General features: G+C 42.7%; 1 protein-coding gene across 1 annotated transcript in view; it reads left to right on the forward strand.

Annotated features, from left to right (window-relative positions):
• The window catches only part of RASEF (RAS and EF-hand domain containing), a 336,005-nt gene that overhangs the window by 218,445 nt on the left and 94,845 nt on the right, over nucleotides 1–22,715 (forward strand). The window contains exons 9-10 of the mRNA XM_086961323.1: nucleotides 11,551–11,642; nucleotides 12,593–12,830. Of these exons, the coding sequence (XP_086817449.1) occupies nucleotides 11,551–11,642; nucleotides 12,593–12,830 (330 nt within the window). The remainder of the gene's footprint in view (nucleotides 1–11,550; nucleotides 11,643–12,592; nucleotides 12,831–22,715) is intronic.

Raw genomic sequence — 22,715 nt, forward strand, 5'->3', positions numbered from 1 at the left:
TTGTGTTCTCTCCTCTAAACATGGTAGCATTGGCTTATACACAATTGGCATATTTCATTTACTGATAAGCCCATAGCATGCAAATGTAATACATTAAATGCTACTCGTGTGCCTGCAGAACTGATTGTGTCTCCCACTTAAGTAGCACTTTAACCATGTTTCATGCCCGCCATTGCAGCTGTGTGTATGCAGTTTTAAACTGCCATTTCAACTTGGCAAAATAAATCTTTTGCTAGGCCCAATCTTTCACCCCTAAGGTATGACCTAGAGAGTCCAGACAGCAAGGTGCAGTGTATTTAAATGGTAGGACATGTACCTTTTGCTTTTACAAGTCCTGGTAGCGAAAAACTGTTACATTTGTTTTGACGGAAAGCTCAATTACTACTCACATTATAAGAAACAGGATTCTGGTTGGAGTTTTTAGCCGAATTGCATTTGGTTTAGAGTTACAACGAGGGCCAAAATTGGTTATTTTGGAGAGGGCATATACCAAAATATTAATCCTTGCTTTGGAAATTTACAAGAAATTCTTTTATTCTGTGCAAATCAAAATCAAGCTGCCCCTCACTGGGAGGTCTACTGCAGATGTGTAAAACCCTCACTGAATACACACAACATATAACAGTCTCCCAGCCCTCATTAATGTGCTTTGAACCCTCGTTCCCCAATAAGACTTGTGCTGTATTAAAAGCCAATATAGAGATTAGTTCAATGCACTTGAAGCAGCAGTGACTCCTTATCAGCGGCTTAAGGGCACATCCTCCCTGCCTCCTGTGAGTCCCTTGTGCTTTTATGATGTAGCAGTGTTCATTAAAACACAAGTTTCATGTGTTCATGAACATTGCAGGTGTACAGGTCAGTTCTCTCTGCCTTGTCTCCAGTCTCCTGATGGAGGGGGGATGTTAAGGGGGCAAAGGCATGGTCCACCTACAGAGTGATGTTAAAACACAACATTCTCTTGCTGGATGTATAGATTGCTCATGTCTGAGGGGACTCGTTCAACTATGATCCCTCGCACAAGCACAATCAATTTAGTTTAACAGTCCTATGGTGCATGCCTCAGGTAGCACAGTATATCTGCTAAAATTAAGCTGTCAGGATGCACCTCAGTCCATCCCTGAAGCCAATGAAAAGCCACACAGAGAAGCAGGGTCAGGATCCCCAGCTCTATATGGCTGTATTTCCCATCCCATCAAGAAGCTAGGAGAGGGATTGTGGTGGATCTTCCCTTTTTAGGTCTCGACATGGCGGGCGCAGCGCATGCCCTGCTCTCGCCATGCGAGGGCTTCTTGAAATCAACACGATTTCCGAAGCTCGCTTTCTGCTCCGCCCATGTTTTCCATTGGTGCGCGTCATTTTGTGTCACCACTTATGCAAAACGTGGTGTGATGATTGTCGAGAAGGTGTTTTAGTCCCTCCAGGTTACCACCCTGTCCACTTTTTTACCCGCCCACCAGGATTGGATCTTTTACTGGTGGCTTTACACGCTGTCCTTTAAAAGACAATAGGCACTCTTTTCTTTACATTGTCAGCGCCGTCGTCTTTGGCTGTGCTTGTTTTTATTTGCATCGGCTTGTGCCCAGCTCAGCCGCGCTTATTTAATGTGCATTGATTTTTTTTATTTGCATCAGCTCGTGCCCAGCTCGACCGCGCTTATTTAATGTGCCTTGATTTTTTTTTCCAGTGCTGGTTTACTTTATTTCGGAGCGCGATGCCCGATTTAGGGTCACCGCGCTCCGGTTCACCTCACACTTCTGTGTTTTTACACAGACTACACTTCCTGCCTCAATGTGTGTGTTGCTTCGGGTTTCCTGTGTTTCTGTTCTTCCTCTCTCCATTTCCATTGTTTCATGACTTCTCTGATCCTCGTAGCTGCATCATCTTGTTGCCAAGTTTGAAATGTCGGATTGTACAACCGCTTCCACATGCAGTGATGCGCCGTGGTAGCGAATTGGAAAGTTCTCTCCGTACTATATCGTTTTTAAAGAAAATAGACATATAAAGTGAGGGCACAGGTTTGCCCAGATGCAAAGTTTACTCCCTTCCACGATCGATAAAATATAATTATTTTTCCTAGCATGTTATGTTGGCTTACTGGCGAGATGTGAAAGCATCGCGCTCAGGATGTTTTTATACCTCTCCTCCTTTATTCATATGAGGAACAGGAGTTCGATGTCTGGTGTCCTTGGAACCATACTGAGGATAGTAGAATTTGGCACCAAAGAACTAGGTAAATCCATTAAATGCCTACTCCTACAACCATTTTTTCCTATGTTTCTCTCTAAGACATAAGGCCTTAACTATATCCTTCCCCAATCTACTAGACCGCCAGATTGACAGTAAGCTCACATTGGAGGTACAAGCGAGAAAGCTAGCTGCCAGCTGCATTGGTATTTAGCGCAGGCGTAAAAGTACAGAGCAGCACTTTCTGTTGTCTGAGTTCCTGTCCTCTGATAAAGAGGCAGTGAGGCCTTGAAACGAGTAAGGACTGTCAATAAATGTAGTTTAGACTGAACAGGCAAGGTGTCATAAATTTATATCCTGCTGATGGCGAGTTTCCACATCAGGACAACCTTTTCTTGGATATATATACATATACATATGTATTCACACAAAGTTCAACGAGCCTGGCCCACCTTCCTTGCTCAGGGGGTTCCTTCCAGGTACGGACCACAGAAAAAGCCTTCAAATTACTCAAAGTTGCTTCCAAAGTTCATTTATTAATTAATCTTAATGACACCTCGAAATACAAACAGACCAGTGTTCGCAATGACGCGTTTCGATCGCTCCAGCCCGAACTTGATCACATGATATGCTACTGACAAATAGGAATTTATATACAGTGAAAAACCAATCGATTTAAAAGGGAAGACAGATAGGGAAATGTGAAAGAATATAGGAAACAGACTATACCTATTGCAGTTTGGAAAAAATATCCAGGAGGTAGACAATCTTATATAGATATAATATTGTAGATACGCAGTGGTACAAATCATGAAATCGCTTAAAAACCTGTATACAATATAAGGAAAAAAAAACAGGTTAAGAAAGCACAATCTGTATTCAATAAAATAGCATAATGCCATCACATACATTAATTAAGGTCTTCAATCAGACAATGTAATAAAGTGCTAGTGCTTCCAATCATGTATACATAGACGGCCATATATGATATCCATATACTTCGCAACCTGTTGTTCTTATTCAAGGCAAGTACCTGACTGAAATGCCTATTGATTGAGCCTCATGAGTGTACCAACGCAGCATTGGAAAGTCAACATGCCCAAATAATTAGATGGTCTGTAAAGTGCAGTGCATATGGGAACAAATTGAACCCATTAGTAAATCATCAAATGTAAAAACCCTAAAACCCAATGAATATGAAAATATATACAAGTTCATGGGACTGCCCAGAAGCCCTGGTAAACTGACTTAAAGGCCGTAGTTGCCATGAAAAAGTGTTAGTGCATGTCTTTATAAAGTGCAAATGTTGGAATAAAAATCAGTTATTCTTAATACATCCTAATCTATTGCTGTATGATGGTAAAATTCAAAACCCATAGTAAGACAACATTTTGCAAATGGTGGGAAAAAAAAGGTTTGAAAGGGGCCAACGAGAAAGGAAGAAACTGTGAATCTGACCATGACACCAAGGCCCTATGAAAAAGGCTACCAGATATGAGATGGTGATTATTACAGAAAATTGTGTAGATCTTCACTTGCATTTAATCCATTGGGCATCTGGTGTCAAGGGGCAAAATAAAATGTGATTCTAACTGTTGCAGCTTCCTTTCTCTGTTCCCTCCTCGTTGAGTTACAGGAACGGTACCTAATACCGTGTATTTTAGTTCATTTATATTGTTGAGGTGCACCTGCTTAAAGTGACGGGCTACTGACAGTTAGGATCAGAGTTGATAATGGCACGCAGGTGTTGCCAGATTCTGTTGAACACCGGGAGTTTTGTACTGACCGCATATTTGAGCTCACAGGAGCATTCCAACATGTAAACGGCATGCTCAGTGCGGCACGTGAGGTAATCTTTTATAGAAACAGGTACAGTGCTAAAAGCAGTTTTATACTCAGTTATATTTGCACCAAACTTGCATGCCAGACAAGACTTGCATTTAAAAAAGCCAGAGTTGAAAAGCCACGTAGTTTTAGGGGTGACCTCAGGGCTACAGGGCTAGATTTAGCAAGGGCATCCCACATAGAGGGTGCTCACCTGAATGTAATCGAAGGTCTTGACGGCAACACAGTTTTTATTTAAAGTCATATCTGTCAGGACAATAGGCCACTGGGCATAGATAATGTTGCAGATCTTTGTTTCTTGTTTGCTATAGGTGGATATTAGCCTTATCTCTTGGATGTCACTCCCATTGTCATTAACTTCAGCCTGCGGTGTACCTGCTACACTTCTTTCCTCTTTAGTTCTCAAACACCACTCCTGAGATTGAGAGTTGGCTTTGTCGAATGCTATCTGTAGATGAGATTGTTTATAGCCACATACCAGAAAACCATTAAACGCCTCTTGTTGGCATTGATGTAAATCCTCACTGCGACTGCAAATCCAGCAAATTCACAAAAATTCACCATAGGAGATGCTCCGTTTTAAGTGGCGAGGGTGTGAGCTAGTGGCGTGCAGAGTAGAATTCCCTGCAGTATTTTTTCTATGTAGTTTATTGTGTAATGTGCCTGCCTCAATAAACACTTCAACATCTAAAAACTCCACCCTGACATTGCTAATCTCAGCAGTGAAGCTGAGAATAAGCTCATTCTTATTGATCTCAGACACAAACTTTTGGTCTGTATCCCTTGGGCCTTGCCATACAATAAAGACATTGTCAATGTATCTCCAATAATGTCTTATGTGAGACTCACAAGCAGATTTGCGTTGCGACCTGAGGACTTGCTCCTCCCACCAGCCAACACGTAAACATACATAGCTGGGGGAGAAGCACGCCCCCATCGCCACCCCTCTCAACTGCTGGTAGACATCTTTGTTAAACATGAAAAAGTTTTTCCTTATTATATATATCCTACTGGCAGTTGCCAGTAGGTAGTTGTAGTTAGGGTGTAGTTTCCATAGGAAGAGTGTTTTTTCAGTTGCTGATAACTTTGGTGTTGTTTGACTAATCCTTATGAAATGTTCAAAACTAGTTTACCATTCACTTCAGCTGCTGTCTTCAAATTTCTGGGGTGAGCCGTGAAGCAGGGGCAGAGAAAAGGGGGGTCCCAAAATGTATTTTCCTCATGTTCATTTCAATAGGAACTTTACACACTGCTACAGCCTTAACTGCTGAACGGAATTACAATAAATGGGGCCTTTTTGTAAATTGGTGTAAATAAAGTTGCAGAGTAATTTAAATAAATTTCTAATGGTATATCTAGGGACACGGAAGAACCGTAAACCCTCCCAATCTCGTTGGCAGCCATCTTGGAGCTCAGCTTGAAGGGAGTCCCATAAAAAACATTAAAAAGAAAAGGGTGAAAGGTAAAAATACCCTGACTCCCTAGGCCTCTTAGGGGGGCTCCCAAAGAGACCTGCATGGCCGAAATATCATTTATCTTTCTTCTTGGTGGGATATGAGGATCCCGCTGAAAGTTTTTAAATAATGAAGCAAGGCTCATGTGCTTCGTTAATCATCAGACCACGGGTGGGCCAGGTCCATAGGGCATTATTTTAATAGGGGAGGGGCAGTATGGCCGCTCCCTCCTGGGGCTTAAAATTGCCCTGGAACACCACCTCCATGGGGCCTGTTTAAAAATGAATGCAGGGGAGGCCCGTACACCCTCCTCCGCTGCCCTGGGGACCACGACCTCCTCAGGGCTTATTTATTTTTAACTGGTGGGCCTCTCGGATTCCCCCAGCCCCGGGGACTGCCACCTCCCCGAGCCTTAACAGAAAACAATGTGGGGGCCACCCAGACCTCCCTTGCAGCCCCGCGGGCTGCCACCTCCCTGGGGCTTCAATGTCAACTAATGTGAGGGCACGTGGACCCCCCCACAGCTAGGGACTGTCACCCCACCGGGGCTTTTATTAAATTCAGGCTACGCAACCCCTGCGCTCCCCAGTGGACCACCATTATCTCGGGGCAAAATCAAGGAAAGGAGAGTGGGCGGTCAGCCCCGCTCCTGTAGCCATCGATGGCCCTGGGGATCACCAGCCCCCAGATCCGAATCCTGCTATGACCCGGGGTCCCGTCTCCTGAGACACAGCTGTTTGCTATGGATTGGTGGGAGCTTTGCCACTCACTGCTAAACCATAGCATTCTGTGCTCCGCTTTTGGCATGCAAGATCATTAAGAATGTTCTTGCTTGCTGGAAGCGGAGAAAAGTTGCTTTCACGTAGAGGGAGCTGCATGTTCAGCAGCTCTGTCTCTGTAAAAGCATTGCCAGCTAACACAGGAGGTGGGGAGCCAACTGAAACCCTGTGGGTGTTCAGGCTCTTCCAACTGTCCCCATCCATGGTGATTGGGTGCTCTGGGTGGGACCAGGGCACCCACAATAAAGGCCGGTGTATGGGATCTTTGGGGCCGAAATCTGCCCAGGGAAGGGGGATTTGCAGCTCCCTCCTCAAATAAATAAAAGTATATTTTAAAAAAGTCTGTCCGGCAACTCCTGCCCCCTTTCTCTACCACTCTGCAAACGTGACTACTACTTAAAAACCCATGGAAATTCAACCAGCCACAAGTACATTATAGTTTGGAAATAGAACATTAAAAAATAAATTTCCTGAAAAAACCTAAGATTACAGGGAGGTTGCAGTTAGGGTCAGATTTTGTTTGTACAAAACCATAGAAATTCAGCAGTTATAGTTACCTGAGCTAACTATAACTTACGCCCCACAATGCACTGCTTATGACCTCACTTATTACATCACTCATGACATGGTTTTTAAATTGGCCCTTTCTAGGGTGCCTTCCATCAACCTTTATGTTTTTCTCCTTCACGTTTTTCCCCTGAACTATGTGCTAGCCTTATGACCTTGCACGTGTTTGACACTGCCATTCAGTGCCAAAGTGCTGTGCTTGTCATATACATGCTGGTGATTGCTGTATACACGATTGGCTGATTCAATTTAGATGTAAGTTCCTTGTCTAGGGGTAAGACATATACCCAGGGCAGGTACCTTGAATGCTCCTCTGTGACCTTGTGGCACTGGTTGTGCCATCCTTGGAGGAAGCTCATTGATCACACCACAGGTTTACCCAGGTGGGACTTGTGTGCGTGGGTTACTGATACTCAGTTTGGTATTTAAAAAGCTAGGTGCCATAGTTCTGCATGTCTCTTGCTACATCGGAGTTCTCCCTGGGGACAGGGTGCGGTGTTAGGAAGAAATAGGGCATGTGTGCATGTGCATTACATGCAATGGTTGTGAATCGCACCGTATGGTGTGTTTGGTATGACAGGGTCTGCTTCTTGCATTGGATTAGCATGAGAAAGGGTAGGGAAAGGCTATTGAGCAGTGATTCCTATGTACAGAATAGTAGCAGTGCAGTGTTTGATATCAAAGAGTGCATAATGACGAATCCTCCCCGCTAGCACGATTCGATCCGACATTACGTGTGCCGAAATGTCACTTAATGAAAGCGGGCATTTCAATGCTTGTGGCTGTGGGTGCCTGTTGGCCTGTCTCCAATTCACATCTGGGTGAGGGACAGCTAAACCTGGGCATTCCCGATAGAAGCCATAAACTAGGGGCTCAAGGGAAACTGCAGACCTCTGACTCTAAGGGGCATTCGTACAGTGTCTTGGGGGTGTTATTGGGACCTGCATTCCAAGAGACAGGTTCTTGGCCCCACTAAAGGTGGGGATCAAACCTCCCAGGGTAGAATAGCAGACCGGACAAAATTAAAAGAGGGCCTGTGCATTTCAAGGGTGGCCTTTTGAACTGCTCAGATCTTCCAAGGCCATTGTGGGTATATCTTCTGGGGCTCTAGCATTAGAAGGTAGTAACACTCTTGGAATTTAGAACAAAAATATGCTAATTTGATGCTAGGACATTGACAAGAGAAATCATTAAGTCAGGAGAGACTGCAACTGAATTATCCGCAGACTCATGGTGGCCTGGAGCTTGTTGTGCTCTAGGAAGAGGCCTATCACTTGGTAGATTTTGCCTGGAAGTTGCTGGCATGCAACTAAGTTCCAACTGAAATGATCCGTGCCCCTAAGTACTCTCCAAGGGTTGGTTGGCTGGCCTCCTGACCCCAGGATCCCAGGGGCACAAAGGATCTCCCCATTTCCATGAGATTACTCAAGGTGAGGCGAAAATGGGTGGCGATCGTCGGTTTGGACAAAGACTGTCCTGACTTACAACATCGTGCAGAGGAGTGCGCTCATAAAGATCAGCAGCCCACCTGAGGTGCAGGGACATGAGGATTTCAAGGAGTGCAGGGGAAGCTTTCCGAGTCCAAGGGACCCTTGCTAGCTTGCATTGTGGAGCCTGTGGTGTTCTAGGTATGTTGGGGGCCCTGACCTGAGACTGTCTTTGATCTCCAGATTGGGAAGATGACAGTGCTTGACATCACAATCTCCATCCAAGGTTGCTGGCTCCCTCTTCCTGGTCCCACGCCACAAGGTACTTTGTTGTGGAGAACATTGTGACAGGTCCTGAGGGGCTTCGTTGTGTCTTATGGGCACCTACGGCAAGCTATCTTTAGCTACAGCAGTTAGCACTTCCACTTGAGGGCAAAACATTTCTCCAGACTTGGAAGCGCACCAGCTTCTGGAGTCACAATTTTTGTCTGCAGGGGGTATGCAATACCGCCCTTGTGCAGTTGCCGATGGGTACCTGGAGGTCTAATTGAGATGAATGAAACTAAGTTACTGTATTATCCATTTTAGATGGTTCTGACTATCTAATCAATGTGGCACCAGCGGGGGCAGAATGCAATATTGGCTGCTGTAGTTGAGAGACTGAAGGGCTGGGTCACGAGGCATAGTCAACGACCTGTGATTGCTTGACCATTGCAACTGTTGAGGGTAGGCAATATTGGGGAATGTTATGTTGGGTGAATTGCTCTGATTAGGGTGTGTATGTTCGTGCCGTTCGGCTGCTAATTTATAAGTTCGACCATTGTATATAACTGTAAAGTGTCTATACAATGTGTATTTTATTTTGATTTAAATGTGTGTCAGTGAGTATAATAAAAAAGACCAGTGTTTTATACATATTGTGTGGAGTCTTTTTGTGGCATACGCAGTGTGTTGTGAGGGTGGTGGTGCACCTACACTTTACACTTGATCCCCAAGGATAATCCTGACTGCTCAGTGCCAAGCGGGTCAAGGTTGAACACAGGTTATTGGACATGTGCTACGTACTCATCCAATCTGGGACGGTGGCTTCTGGCTGGCTTCAATGGATCCAACCCAGCCGGAAACCACTGAGTCCAACACATGTTCAGTGGTGTAACTGATGACATCTCAAATTACATTACTGATCACATTCTTGATGATATCATCCAAAAAAAATCACTCCCACACTCACTCACACCCCATACAACCTCTCATACACCTACTTCCACACAACTGCTCACATACCAATTTACAGACCCATAAAAGTACTCACACACCTACCCACTAATCCATAGAGCCAATCACACATCCATCCACTCATATAGCCACTCACACAACCACTAACTCCTCCATACAGCCACTCATGCACCCACTGACTCACCAATACAGCCTCTCACACATTAAGTCATACAATCATACAGACACACACCCACTCATACACCGATACAGCCACTCGCACTGAGTCAGTCACCCATCAGTTACTCACACACCCACTCACTCATACAGATATTAAGATATGTAGTCACTCACCTATGCTGTCCCCGACACAATACACACTCACCCATATAACCACTGTCACATTCACTCACTCACCCACTCATTCGCACATACACCACTTATGCACGCACTCATTCACCCATACAGCCACTCACATACCCCATTACTCACTTATGCACTCTCACATATCCACTCACCCACCCATGCACCACTGACACACCCACTCTCTCACCCACATAAAGTCACTCTCTCACACATATTGGCACTTACACACCTGCTCACACACCAATACAGCCACTCACACAGCCATTCACTCACCTATACAGCCACTGACACACCATAGAGCCACTCAGACACCTTCTCACTCAAGGATGCACACAGTGACACAGGCACTCACATAATATGTGTTACAAATACTACCACTCATTAGTAGTACACTAAGTATACTAATTTGTCTTTTGTGGTATCTTAGTTTATATCTTTAACACACACAATCACTGGATGATGCAATAAGTGGTGTCATTTGAGATGTGATCAGTGATGTCACTGACCATGTCATTAGTGATGTAATTTGTGAGGTCATAAGCAGTGCATTGTGGGGGACGTACATTTTAGTTCGCTTAGGTAACTAGAACTGCTGGATTTCTATGATTTTGTATGAATGAAATCTGAGCCTATCTACAACGTCCTTGTAAGCTTGTTTTTTTCAGTAAATATATATATATATATATATATATATATATATATATATATATATATATATTTAGTTGAATATATGGGTGTGTGCATATGTATGCACACCCACATATATGCCTACCTTAACAGACTTACCATACATGGCAATGGTATGTGTGGTAAAAAAAAATGCATGCATGGTAAATGCATGCACGGTCAATGCTGCATGGTAAAGGCACTGCATGGTAATTGCAAACTCTTTCCCATAGTATGTGGCATAGTGTGGCTGGAGTGCATATAATGTTCTCCAGGGATCTCTATTTTGTTTTAATATAAAACATTTTAATATGTTATAAGATGGCAGGTAGATATGTGGGATGCTCAAGGCCTCTCTGCATTTGCTCTGATGCAAAGCAAATTGAATATGGTATAGGACGGCAGGTGGAAATATGAAATGCAACAGGAATCATCATATGGACACAAGTGCAAAATGTGTTTAATATGCTACATGACACTAAGCGCATATGAGATGCTCTGAGCAGCTCTATATGAGCACCAGTCCAAACCAGGCTTGGCCCTTACTACTAGTCGGACTGTAAATGTTGATATGTGGGATGTTTACTGTTACCACACATATAAGAATTATACGTTTTGCACTAAGAATTGTATCCTCCAATAAATTTCGACAGATCAAACAAACCTGCAAATATTTATCCAGGAAGAAAAGTGTTGCAAATACCAGGACATGTACATTTTGGTGAGGTATGCACCTCACTCTTCATGTTATGCCCCATTTTGAAGGATACACTCGAAATAGATGATGCTTATAACATTCGATAAATAAAATGCCCCACAGCATGACAATTTATGAGGTGTGGGCCACTCTTATTCAGGTCCATAACACAGTATAACAGCATAGGAGGGCTTGGGACATTTCATGTCTTGCTCCAGTGCAAGTTTATATACATTTGTTCCACATGGTTTGTGGCAATAAAACATTAACAATAATCATCAGAAAAAACACAGGAATTGTATCATTTTACACACATTAGGACTCAATACAGCTGTGTTTGTGTATTGCAGCGTGTAGCCAATGGTTCACCAGGGAATACCATCTCAAGAAACAGTCCCAGGTTTAACGAAAGTCAGAATCTGCAAATTCCATCGTATGACGGGTAAGATTGCATTTTGGTGTTTTGGTATTTTCTCATCAGACTCTGCTACTATCTTACTTCAATTTAAATAGATTAATTAGATCTAAATAAGACAAAACAAATTCTGTATTTTTATTACTCATCACTTGCGCATGCTCCTCATGATTGGTTTTTGTATACTTCCTCAACTGCATCAATTAAAGGAAGGTAGCAATGGGACATCGATTAAAAAGGCAGATGTCCTGATCACTTCCTTCTGTTTTCCCTACACATTTCAAATGTAGGCACTGGGAATGGAGGCAGTAAGCTCAATAGACATAGTTAAGTGGCAGAGTCTTGAAGCAGCATGACTACCATAGAGCTGTTTCTCTTGGTGATAGGGAAAAAGCATCACCCCAGTGGTTAAATGTGCAAATCTTCTCATGCCTGTGAGTTGGATGTGTTTCGCCCTCTAAGCATGAGCACAAACAGACCACCAAGAGCAGAATGTGCCCTTAGTTCCTCGATACTTCTTTGCATTTACATAACTGATACAGGGTTGACTAAGTTGGCCTTACTTTCTCTGATGTGTTTTCCAGTATTAACTCCTACTTCTTGCACAGTTCAGTAGGTCGAAAAAGATCTTTGTTGAGTGGTCCCTATCTACAACATGTAATGATGACTACATGCATTTGCATGAATAATGAGACAAGTTGCATCTCCTTCTAGCCCAATACCCTTTCTCATGATGGCTTTATCTTGACCGCTTTCCATTTGCCTTAAGTAATTGTTTGCAAAGTAACAATTGACAGTCACGTGAAGGGATGTGTCTAACGAACAACTCACAGCACTGATTACATGAACTGTAAGGTATGCAATACAGGGTTATCATTTGTGCATTTCAATAGATTGCTAGCAGAGAATAGAAGATGTACTAATCATGAATGTGGTTACTCAAGGACGCTCTGCAATTTTCATTTGCGTTCCCTCAGTCGTTCTCCACGCTCGTGCTACATGGATGAGGATTACGATTCATTGGCAATGTGTGACCCTATGCAAAGGATGAACTATGAGGTGGACAGCCTGCCTGAGAGCTGCATAGACAGTGGCTTATCCACCCTGAGAGACTCCAATGAATATGACTCAGAAGCAGACTACAAGCCTCCAAGGAATTTTCCAAGAACGCAGTTTGCTCACGAGAGCTTTGGAGGTGATGCTTCTGACACAGATGTAAGTCCCATGACCTTTAAACAGTTGTACTGTATGATTCAATGGTATCAATGACGTAATGGAAATATTACATTTGAGAAATGCATTAAGAAGAACTGAATAAACTGAAATAAAATCTGTGCATGTCCCCCTCTAATGTTGTTGGAAGGGTTTGTCTCCTTCGCATTTTGAAACACATAGTGGTTGCAAATTGCTGGCAATAGTAAAGCCTTTGTTTTAAATGTGCTCTGCCAGTCCCATCACCCTTCAAGTACCACAGGTCTGCCTCCTTGCTGGCGCCTGGAGGGTGGCAGTAGACTGCTCCTAGAAGATACTCTTTGGTGCTAAAGCACACACAAACACATACAGCACATGTAATCACACTGTCTCACACTCAAACAGACATATACCCATAGATACTTTTATAATGCACTGTGTCTCATACATACACTCATATTCCCTCTTTCTCTTTAACACACATACACATGCAAATATTCATCAATCAGGACCCCACCAACACTTCTCCAATTTAGGAAAGAGTTGAAGATTCATCTCTTTAAAGAACACTACATTACACAGCATTAACTGTGCATAACCAAGCCATCTCTCCTATAACTCTTCGGCTATATGCTTGGTTAAAAAAATAGAAATTTGCAAAAATAGCAGCAAGTGTTTTATGCAATTCAGTGAAGTTCGGTGCAAAGATATCATGGCACACTTCAATGGTTCTGTTCAAAATGAGAAATGCACCTATCAGTTTAATTGATGAGTATATTTAAGATAAACTGCATCAGTCCTTATCCTTGTTTCAAGGAGGTTCAGGTGGACTCATACTGTTAAAGTAAAAGGTAGCAAACTTCTGCTCCCATTCATTTGCAGCCAGATAAGTCCATTCGGGAGGTGAGTACTTCTGACTGGGTGCTCTTGCTCTTTTTAATCGCCATACAACTGTTCATTCATCATCACTGTCACTCTGATCAGATTGCTCAGAACTTTCAGGATTGGTCTGTGGTACTCACACTCTTCCTTCTGTTAAGCAATGTTGCAGTATCTCACTTTTTCTGGGCTAACCGTCCCTGGCTACAACTCGCTTTCTTGGTGCACAAGGCCTTTTGTTAGGTCAACACTTCTCATAGTCAGCTCTACTGGCTGAGACCCTTCAGTACCAACATCTCTAACCACTGGCACAACAGGGACAGGTACTTCCATATCAACATTTCAACACGAGGATATAGAACTCCGCAAGTATGTGCAGGGTTTACCCAGTTCGGGAAACCTCCAAACTTTACAGCAGTGATAGTAATCAGGATCCCCTAGTATGGTCCTTCCCAACAGGGCTCCAATCAGGATTTTTACACATGCTTCTTCACCGGGACCCAGTCAGTGGGACTCAGGTCATGGAACTGCTCCTGTTGAGTTGCAAGGCAGCCTCTCCATCTTGGGGAGACACATAACATACCACATCAGCAAAACCTTTACAATAGTCCTGAACCAGATCATCTGTTATGTTAACGAGAGCATTGGCAGGAACAGCTGGCTGTCTCAACACTCGGCCCATTATAACTTCTTGGGGCGTCAATCCTGTTCTCCTGTCTGGTGTACTTTTCAAGCTCATCAACACAAGAGGCAATGGATCAGGCCACTTCAAAGATGTTAAAGCACACACCTTTGCCAATCTGGATTTCTAAGTGGCATTTATTTGTTCGACAAGCCCAGAAGCCTCTGGACAGTAACTGCAATGGAGCTTCTGTTCAACCTGCAAAGCCGCACATAACATTTTCAGGACCTCATTATTAAAATTGGTTTCTCAGTCTGACTCGAGAGAAGTCGGGAAGCCGAACCTCGAAATTAACTCCCTTAATAACAATTTAGCTACTGTCAAGCTGCCATTCCTGCATGTTGGATCAGCCTCCACCTATTTTGAGAAAATGCAAACAATAACCAAAGCATATCTCAATCCATTGCAAAGGGGCATTTCAATAAAGTCAATTTGCATTCAGTTGAAAGAACCTGCTGATTTCCCTACGTGGCTCATAGTAACAGGAGTTCTCTTTCTAACATTTTGTTGTTGACACACAATACATCTCTGGCAGAGATTTTCCGAAATTGATCTGAATCTGGGGTTAATCCACTCTTGTTGAAAGAGGTGCATCATTGCATCTCTTCCCACATGTGCAGGACCATGATAATGTCTAGCCACAGGTGGTAACAAGATATCAGGTAAAATGGTCTGCCATCAGTGTAAATCCAAACATCATCCTCCCTTCTGGTGCAACCTACTCACATCCAACTTTGTTGTTCTGCTTATGACACTCCTTCCTGTAATCTAACTTCTTCCTAGGTGTCTTTTGTGGTTAACAGTAGGTTGCAATTTGTGATGTCTGATGTTTAATTTACTAGATCCCCATTAAAGGTATGGGCATTTAAGGTGCAGTGTTTGGCCATCACATCAGCATATTTATTGCTAACGGTCACATAGTTAGTGCCTTGCCTGTGAGATACACACTTGACTACTGCAATTTGGGCATGCAATTGTAGGTACTGCAAAATGTTCCTCGCACTTTTTTATTTCATATGGGCGATCCAGAGGAAGTCATGAACCCTCATTGTGATCACAATTGCCCAAAGTAATGTACAACTCCAAAGCCGTACTGACTGTCAGTAAAAATTGTAACTCTGAATTGTTCTGAAATTCTACAAGCCTGCATTAAGGCTATCAGATCTGATACTTACTTGAGCTGAATATTCTCCTTGCAATCATGAAGCCTCCACAACACCTGCAACAGTGCAAACAGCGTATGCAGCCTTCAGACTTCCTTCATTGTCTCGCAAGCAAGGATCATCAACAAACAACACATGATCAGATACATGGCAATGGCTCAACCATTATCAGGTCATAGCTTAGTTCATAATTCAGTCACATCCAGGCAATCATCTTCAAGTTCATCCGTCACAGTTTCATGTCCAGGCAGTGGCAACAGAGTGGAACGGGTCAATATTGTGCATCTTTTAAGTGTAATATTCTCTGCACACAGAAATATTTGTTCTTACTTAGCCAATCGACTATTTGTTAAATACTGTGCCTGAGTATGGGTCAACAGTATTTCCACTGAGTGAGGCACAAACACAGTCAGTGGATTTCCCATGACTATGCTTTCATACTGTTCAAGACTCACACATGTAGATGCAACTGCTTTAAAACATACAGGCAACGCTGCAGCGACAGGATCAAGAGTAGCTGAAAAATAAGCGACTGGCCTGCGATTGCTCCTGTGCATCTTTGTCAGTGCTAAAATAGCACAGCTTTCTCTCACTGCAAAATAACACAAAACACTTGTTGTAATTGGGCATTCCCAGAGCTGGTGCCCTACAAAGGCATTCTCGCACCTCAGTGGAGGCTGTCATACAACTGTCATCCCAGGGTACCGGATCAGACACGTTTTTGTGTGTCAAACTTTGGAGAGGTTTCGCTGTCAATGAGAAATTTGGAATTCATTGTTGACAGTAGCCCACTATTCCTAAGAACATACAGACTACTTTCTGGGTAGTTGGTGGTCACATGTTCAGAATCGCAGAAATTTTTTCTTGTGACATTTTCCTTGCTCCTTTTTAGGTCGAGCATTTGAGACATATTGTAATTTCTTATGTTGGGTTAAAGCCATCCCCCTGCTTTTGATTGGTTTGTTTCAGTGTCCTTCAAAATTCTTGCTTGCCAGTGGTCAGTCCTGCTTCTTTGTCCCTCCTTTTTCTCGTCAATTCCTCCCATGCAGCAGGGAATAAGTACTGTCTCATCACATTATAGTTCTTTCTTCTCTGGGGGACAGATTTTTTTTTGTTTCACGCTCTGTTTCTGTTTGCCTGTGTGTAGTTTCGGCACCATAGCTGATTACATTTAAATATAGTTTTCCTCCGCCCACCTCCTCTCAATTCCACAGTTGTATTGGGGGGGTACTACTTTTGCCATGCCTCCCTTTTCGTGGTTATATTTTTTAGGCTTTTACAAATTTTCGCCGTCAACCGTAATTTGGGCTTTTTTTGTAGAATGTTATTTTGGTTTTGGGCTTTCTGTTATGGAGGATTGGGCTTGTTTTTGTTTGGGTCTGCCTCAGGCTTATGATCATTCATGTTTGTGTATTTCCCTTCCTAATACATTTTTACTGCTTCCTGACTTTCCGCTTGTAGATTGTGTGCACTTTCTTAATTAATTGGAGCTCTTTGTCTAACTCTTCACCCTCCGCCCCCACAAAGGCTTAGTGGGCCGGGCTGTGGATGGCTCCGATGCGGATTCCAACAACAAGCATCAGCGGTATGTTAACAGGCAGTGATATCACTTCCTGACGTTCCGCTCGTGTTGCTGTTTAAACTATACAAAATGTGTTTATATATTTTATAATATTTTTCTACTTTCATATTATACAAAATGTGTTATTTATATACTTTTGAACATAGCGCTGCTTTTATTTTAACAACACGGCGCCCGCTTCAGGGACGCTGCGCTTTACAATATTGTGTTCTTTCCTCACAAGCGCTGCAGGGAGGTGCATGGTTGCTTCATGTACATGTCCTTTTAAGGAATTGAGGCAGTTGATAAGCTTCAATTCTCCCCCAAACCCCCGGGCAGTGCAGCAAATCTAGCACCTCGCGATGCAGTCGGGTTGGGAAGGGCATTCTTCCGGAGTCTCCCCTGGCTTTAAAAAGTCACCTAGGGCATCACGGGCGCGGTAGCAGCTGCTGCAAGTAGGCTGTCTGATCCCATGTCCTGCTGCTGCCATGGCCCCTCAAGTCTCGTCAGCCTATCAGGAGGACCCCTTCTGGTGCTCTACCACTGGTTACAGCTGACGAGGTGTGGGTTAATCTCATCCGGGTTCCCCGAGCTGCAGAAAGGTGCTATGGGCCTCAAGGCCACATTCGCAGCCGTTGCCCACTTCTGTGTCCTGCCGCCGCGGCCCTCTGTACTTGTTATGAGGGCCCCATGAGTTGCTCCGTGCCGGTCGCCGCTGGCTGGCCTTCACCCGTATCCCTCTGCAGCCTGGAAATCTCTTGGTGCTACACACCTGACTGCTGCCATTTTAGAGCCTAGGAGCCAGCTAACTATATTTACACCGAGCTGCTGTCTGTAAATAAAGGTACGCGAGACAAGGTCTCTGCTGGAGTAGTAGGGTATAATAAAGGATTTCGTTGTCCTTTATCAGATGCAAATTGATACTTATTAGAAATGAAACGTGGTTGACTTTGGCAGTAATTTGTGCAGTTCCATTGTATTTAATTCCTGGGACTTTCTGAAATTGTACAGAAACGTACATCCCCACGTGTATTTTCAATGCATTTGAAGATGATGTGAAAAGTATTCATTTGCAGTTAAGGGCACAACAAAGCTTTGGCTGGATGGATATTCAATGTGGAACCATTTTTCCAGAGCTATTCTTGTGTTTGTAGAAATGCGCACCCCCATGTAAGCACATATATTTCCTTTCTGGCACTGTTTCCTTCTTCTGTTTGCTATCATATAATTGTTATGGATTGAAATATGTCATGCGCGCCTTTCTTAACAGATTTAGGAAGAGAATGTGCATCGCGTATTTGATAGTAGTAATTAGCAGGTTGGTTTTGAGATGTTTCCCCCTTAAGTGTCTGCAGCTGGGCTGGGATGAGCAGAGCTCATGTAATCACACACAAGCGAAAACAAGCACTAGATGGGAGATGAGATAAAGCTGCTGGAAGCCGTTCTGAAAGTGAAAATATCCAGAAAGTGCCTGCGCCCCCGAAATATTGTACTTGAGCCCAGGACACATACCGCGCTCTCACCCGTTCAGAGATCCTTATAACTACACATCTCACCAAGACTCACGTCTGCACGGGGTGGGGGCGCGCCTTGCAAACCATCCTTCTTGCAGTGCTGAGAGCAAAGCTACCCACCAGAAGATCCTGTAAAAAACTATAACAGCCAGGCAAGTATGTACCCTGGACACTCAGCAGCACATGCAGTGTCTGCGCTCATGGTCTGATGTCTTCAATCCACTTGTGCTCCGCAATACTTACAGCTGGTTGGCTTCATCTTCACTCTTACCTGCTTGTATGGTCAGGGCATGCCAGCTTCACTTCCTCTTCGTGTGTTTCTCCATCCCCTGGAGCATGCCCCGGTGTCCTTCTGCTGCTAGTACTTTCTGTCTCGAGCGACTTCCTGGGCAGCGCATGCGCTGCTCTGTGGCATGCTGTATTGGACTATGGCATAGAAGCTCTGTTTATATTTGTCATTGGGATGTGTCATTATCCTTCTAAAATGCTGGCTTCTGACTCGTAAATAGACATGTTAGTCCCTCCTTAGTACCGCTTTGTCTTCATTTGTAACCTCCCTTGAGGACTGACCCTTTTACTTCAGTTGTTACACTGTACATCTTTTTGAGTCTGTTAGCACTATTTTCTTTGATCATTTTCTCCTAGTGAAGGCACAACATGCTTTCCTGCAACATTCAGCTTGCCATGCGCGCTTCCACTTTCAGTAGTCTGGGACAATGGCGGTCGCTTCTTTGAATATGTCTTGCATTTACAAGAGTTTGAGCTATTTCAATTGTAAATGACAATGCCTTTTATTTATGTGTTAATTAACAAAACAGATAAATAAAATGCATTGTAATTTACAGTGCTAATAGCTTACACCCTTGCAAATGTGAGACCTATTGCATTGCAAATGCTTGTTCAATGTGGAGTACTAAGTATATGACTTCAGTTTGGCAAAACTGTATCTTAATCGGGGATACATTATGACCATTTTTGGCCAGATGATTCAGAAGGACAATCATATCAGTCTTGCAAGTTTTCTTTGTATTTGATGCCACCAGTAGGTCATCAATGTGCTGCACTAGAAATAAGTGATTTAGCATTACCAGACAGTCTAGATTTATTTTGAAAATGTGATAAAAAATTAAGGGGATTCCTTCATACCCTTGTGCCAAGGCACAATAACCGAAATGGGAAGTGAAAAGGAACTGATTATCCTCATGCAAGAGATTAGAAAAGAAAGGTTGACATAAATGAATGACTGAAAACCATTCAGCTTCGCAAGGAATTTGAAATAGGATCACGGCTGGATTTGGTACTATAGTACAATTCACCTTACGTAAATCCTGCACAATATGATACTTGCCATTTCTCTTCTGCAAGCCCATAATGGGAGAGATACGTGGACTTCCCATTATCTACTCTAAGATCCCTTACTCAATCATTGAGGCGATCACAGGAGTAATTCCGGCAATAGTATCTTAAGCCAAATTGTATTGTGGGGTCTTGGATATTCTACATTGGGTTTGACTGTGATTTCGGACTGGTTCAACAACTTTGACTAGTCCAATATCTTTGCCTGTAACGTCCTAGACTTTAGGCAACACAGTGTCTCTCAGCTCAATGAGTAGATCCTTTTTGGTCAGTATGGGATATATTCCCATGCGAGGTCTCTATCTGGAAATTTTAAAAACAAACTCTTCATCATTGGTATGAAAATCAATAATTTAACATATAAAGTAGATCTCATCCAAGCAGATTCACTGAACAAGAATAACACAACAGAAATCAATGTTGATCCTCAGAGGACCCTATTTTAACAGAAACTGGTCTTGAAATTGGGGTGGACAATTTGGATACTTTCTTCTGAGAGAGGCATGTTAGGGCCCTCTGCTGTTCTTACAGTAAAGCGGGGAGCACCTCTACATCCACATATGGACCACTCTGGTCTACATCTAAGGCTGTGACAAGCATGCAGTTCTCCTCCCCCCTCAAACCCTGTCAGCCTGACAGGTCCTGATGAAAATCGTCTGACTGAATAAAATACTGTTTGTGAAGCATTTTGATTTTGAAAAGAGTTTCTATTAATCTGCTGGTTCTGATTCATATTATACCTTTCTAACTGAACATTGTGTTGAGGCATTGGTGCTTGAGATATCTGCATTGATTGGGATGTAATAGGATTTTTGACTCTGTGTCTTTCTGTCTGTTAAATCTGGACCATGTCATTTTCATAAAACTGTGCATTTCCTCCATCATTCTGCATCTGATTTGCAAAATTATTTACATGAAATTTACATTGCGTTTCCAATGTCCACATTTTCCACACACGTGATAAGGATTTATTTTCTTCAAGGCCAACAAATAAATGCCCGTTCTAGAATCCACTGAAACACCACAACTGGAAATTCTGTTGCTGAACACCATTATCACCTTCCATCACATGAGCTGTTTTAAGTCCTCCCTGTGCTGAAACTGCACTGTCAAAAAGATTCTGTTCTTTTTGTACTGCATTCATCTGTGCTATCGTTAATTTCTCTTTCAGCTTTTTGTGCGTTATGCTGCTGAATCATGGATGTAATCTCAGGTCTCAAACCTTTCACAAATCTGTAAACAAAATATCCCATATCGTTTTCTGTCACATATTCTGTTTCACTGTACTGTCTGAAAAACTGTACCAATCTCTTGTAAAAAGCATGAACTGATTCTTTAAGTTCTTGAGTGTTTCTGTCAATTTTAAGGAAATTGATTTCTTTAGGAGAAATCTTGGTTTTCAGGCACAGCTAATCACTTCTTGATATTTCTTCAATACCACTGCAGATGGGGCACCTGCTGTAGAATCCCTCTCTGCGTTAGGCCAATCAACAGAAATGTTACACTCCGTTCACAAGTCTCCAGGAACCACAATGTCAAACAACATATACAATCTATCCACAAGAGTTTTGAGATTTTCACAAACCCTTTCAATCTGTCTGTACCATACTACTGGGTTGTCTCTCAATTTCTGGAAATCATTTGTGAATGACAAAATATCACCTTTAGTCCATGGCACATGCACTAAAACCTCCAGAAGGTACCTCTCATAAGAAGCATCTGTACGTCATCAAATCTTTCATTAATTACAATTGGAAGTCACTGGATCTTAACTCTCTGTACTTTCTTCTTTTTAGACCATCTACCTTCCCATCTCTCTCTCATTTCATTTCTTGATCAATGTCATCAGTACATTAATCTGTAATTGCATTCTTGTTGGGTTCATGTTTGCAAAATCTTTAATACTAAAGTCTAATCTGTATGTCTTTTGCCAAACCTTTGATTTCTGAATGTTGATTTTATATGTATGAGCCAACTCAACTAGCTACTCATGTATATATCTTGCTTGTCTAATAACATTGAAACAATAGTTCCTCTTCCTAGTAGGTGTCTAATCACGATGAATTTAGATTTCCAAATATTTTTCTCTTCCAGCTCTACTTTCAGCTTTGCTACATCTAATATTTTCTCTATCACTGGAATTGGAGCAGCGTCAGAACTTTGATTATTATTAATTGGAGTACTAATTCCTTTAAGCCTATCATTTCATTCTTGTGGAACAAGTCTAGATGTTTCTCCTGAAATGCTTGAATGCAAATCGCTATTAGTCAAATCTCTACTTGTTTCAGGTTGCATGTCTATTGCAGATGTATCAGGAACTGAAATACCCACTGGCGCAGCCATTTCAGTATCATGATAACTTATTTTAGAAGGTGCACCTGTTCTGGGGACAAAAATGGTAGTAAACAATTTCTCTTCTTGGATAGATTTGTTTATGATTGAATGTGGAATGTATACTCTTAGTACAGTACTTTCACTTTCAGCTGGAACCAATGGTTTCCAAAGCAACAATCTTGTTGTCAAATCTGTTGAATTACCATGTACAGCATTCTTTCCTGCAAGTACAGTCAGAGTGTGTGCAGTATTTACCTGTGACCCAGATTTATAAAGAAGTACAGCAGGACCAATAGTAACAGGAACAGTTAAAGCATCTGGAGTATTCAATTCAATTGGTTTCAATGTAGCTCAGGGGTCTCCAAACAGGTCCTGGAGGGCCGGATCCATGCCAGATTTTTTGTATATCCCCATTGAGAT

Source organism: Lissotriton vulgaris, chromosome 3_1 (genome assembly GCF_964263255.1).
Source record: "Lissotriton vulgaris chromosome 3_1, aLisVul1.2, whole genome shotgun sequence".
NCBI lineage: Eukaryota > Metazoa > Chordata > Amphibia > Caudata > Salamandridae > Lissotriton > Lissotriton vulgaris.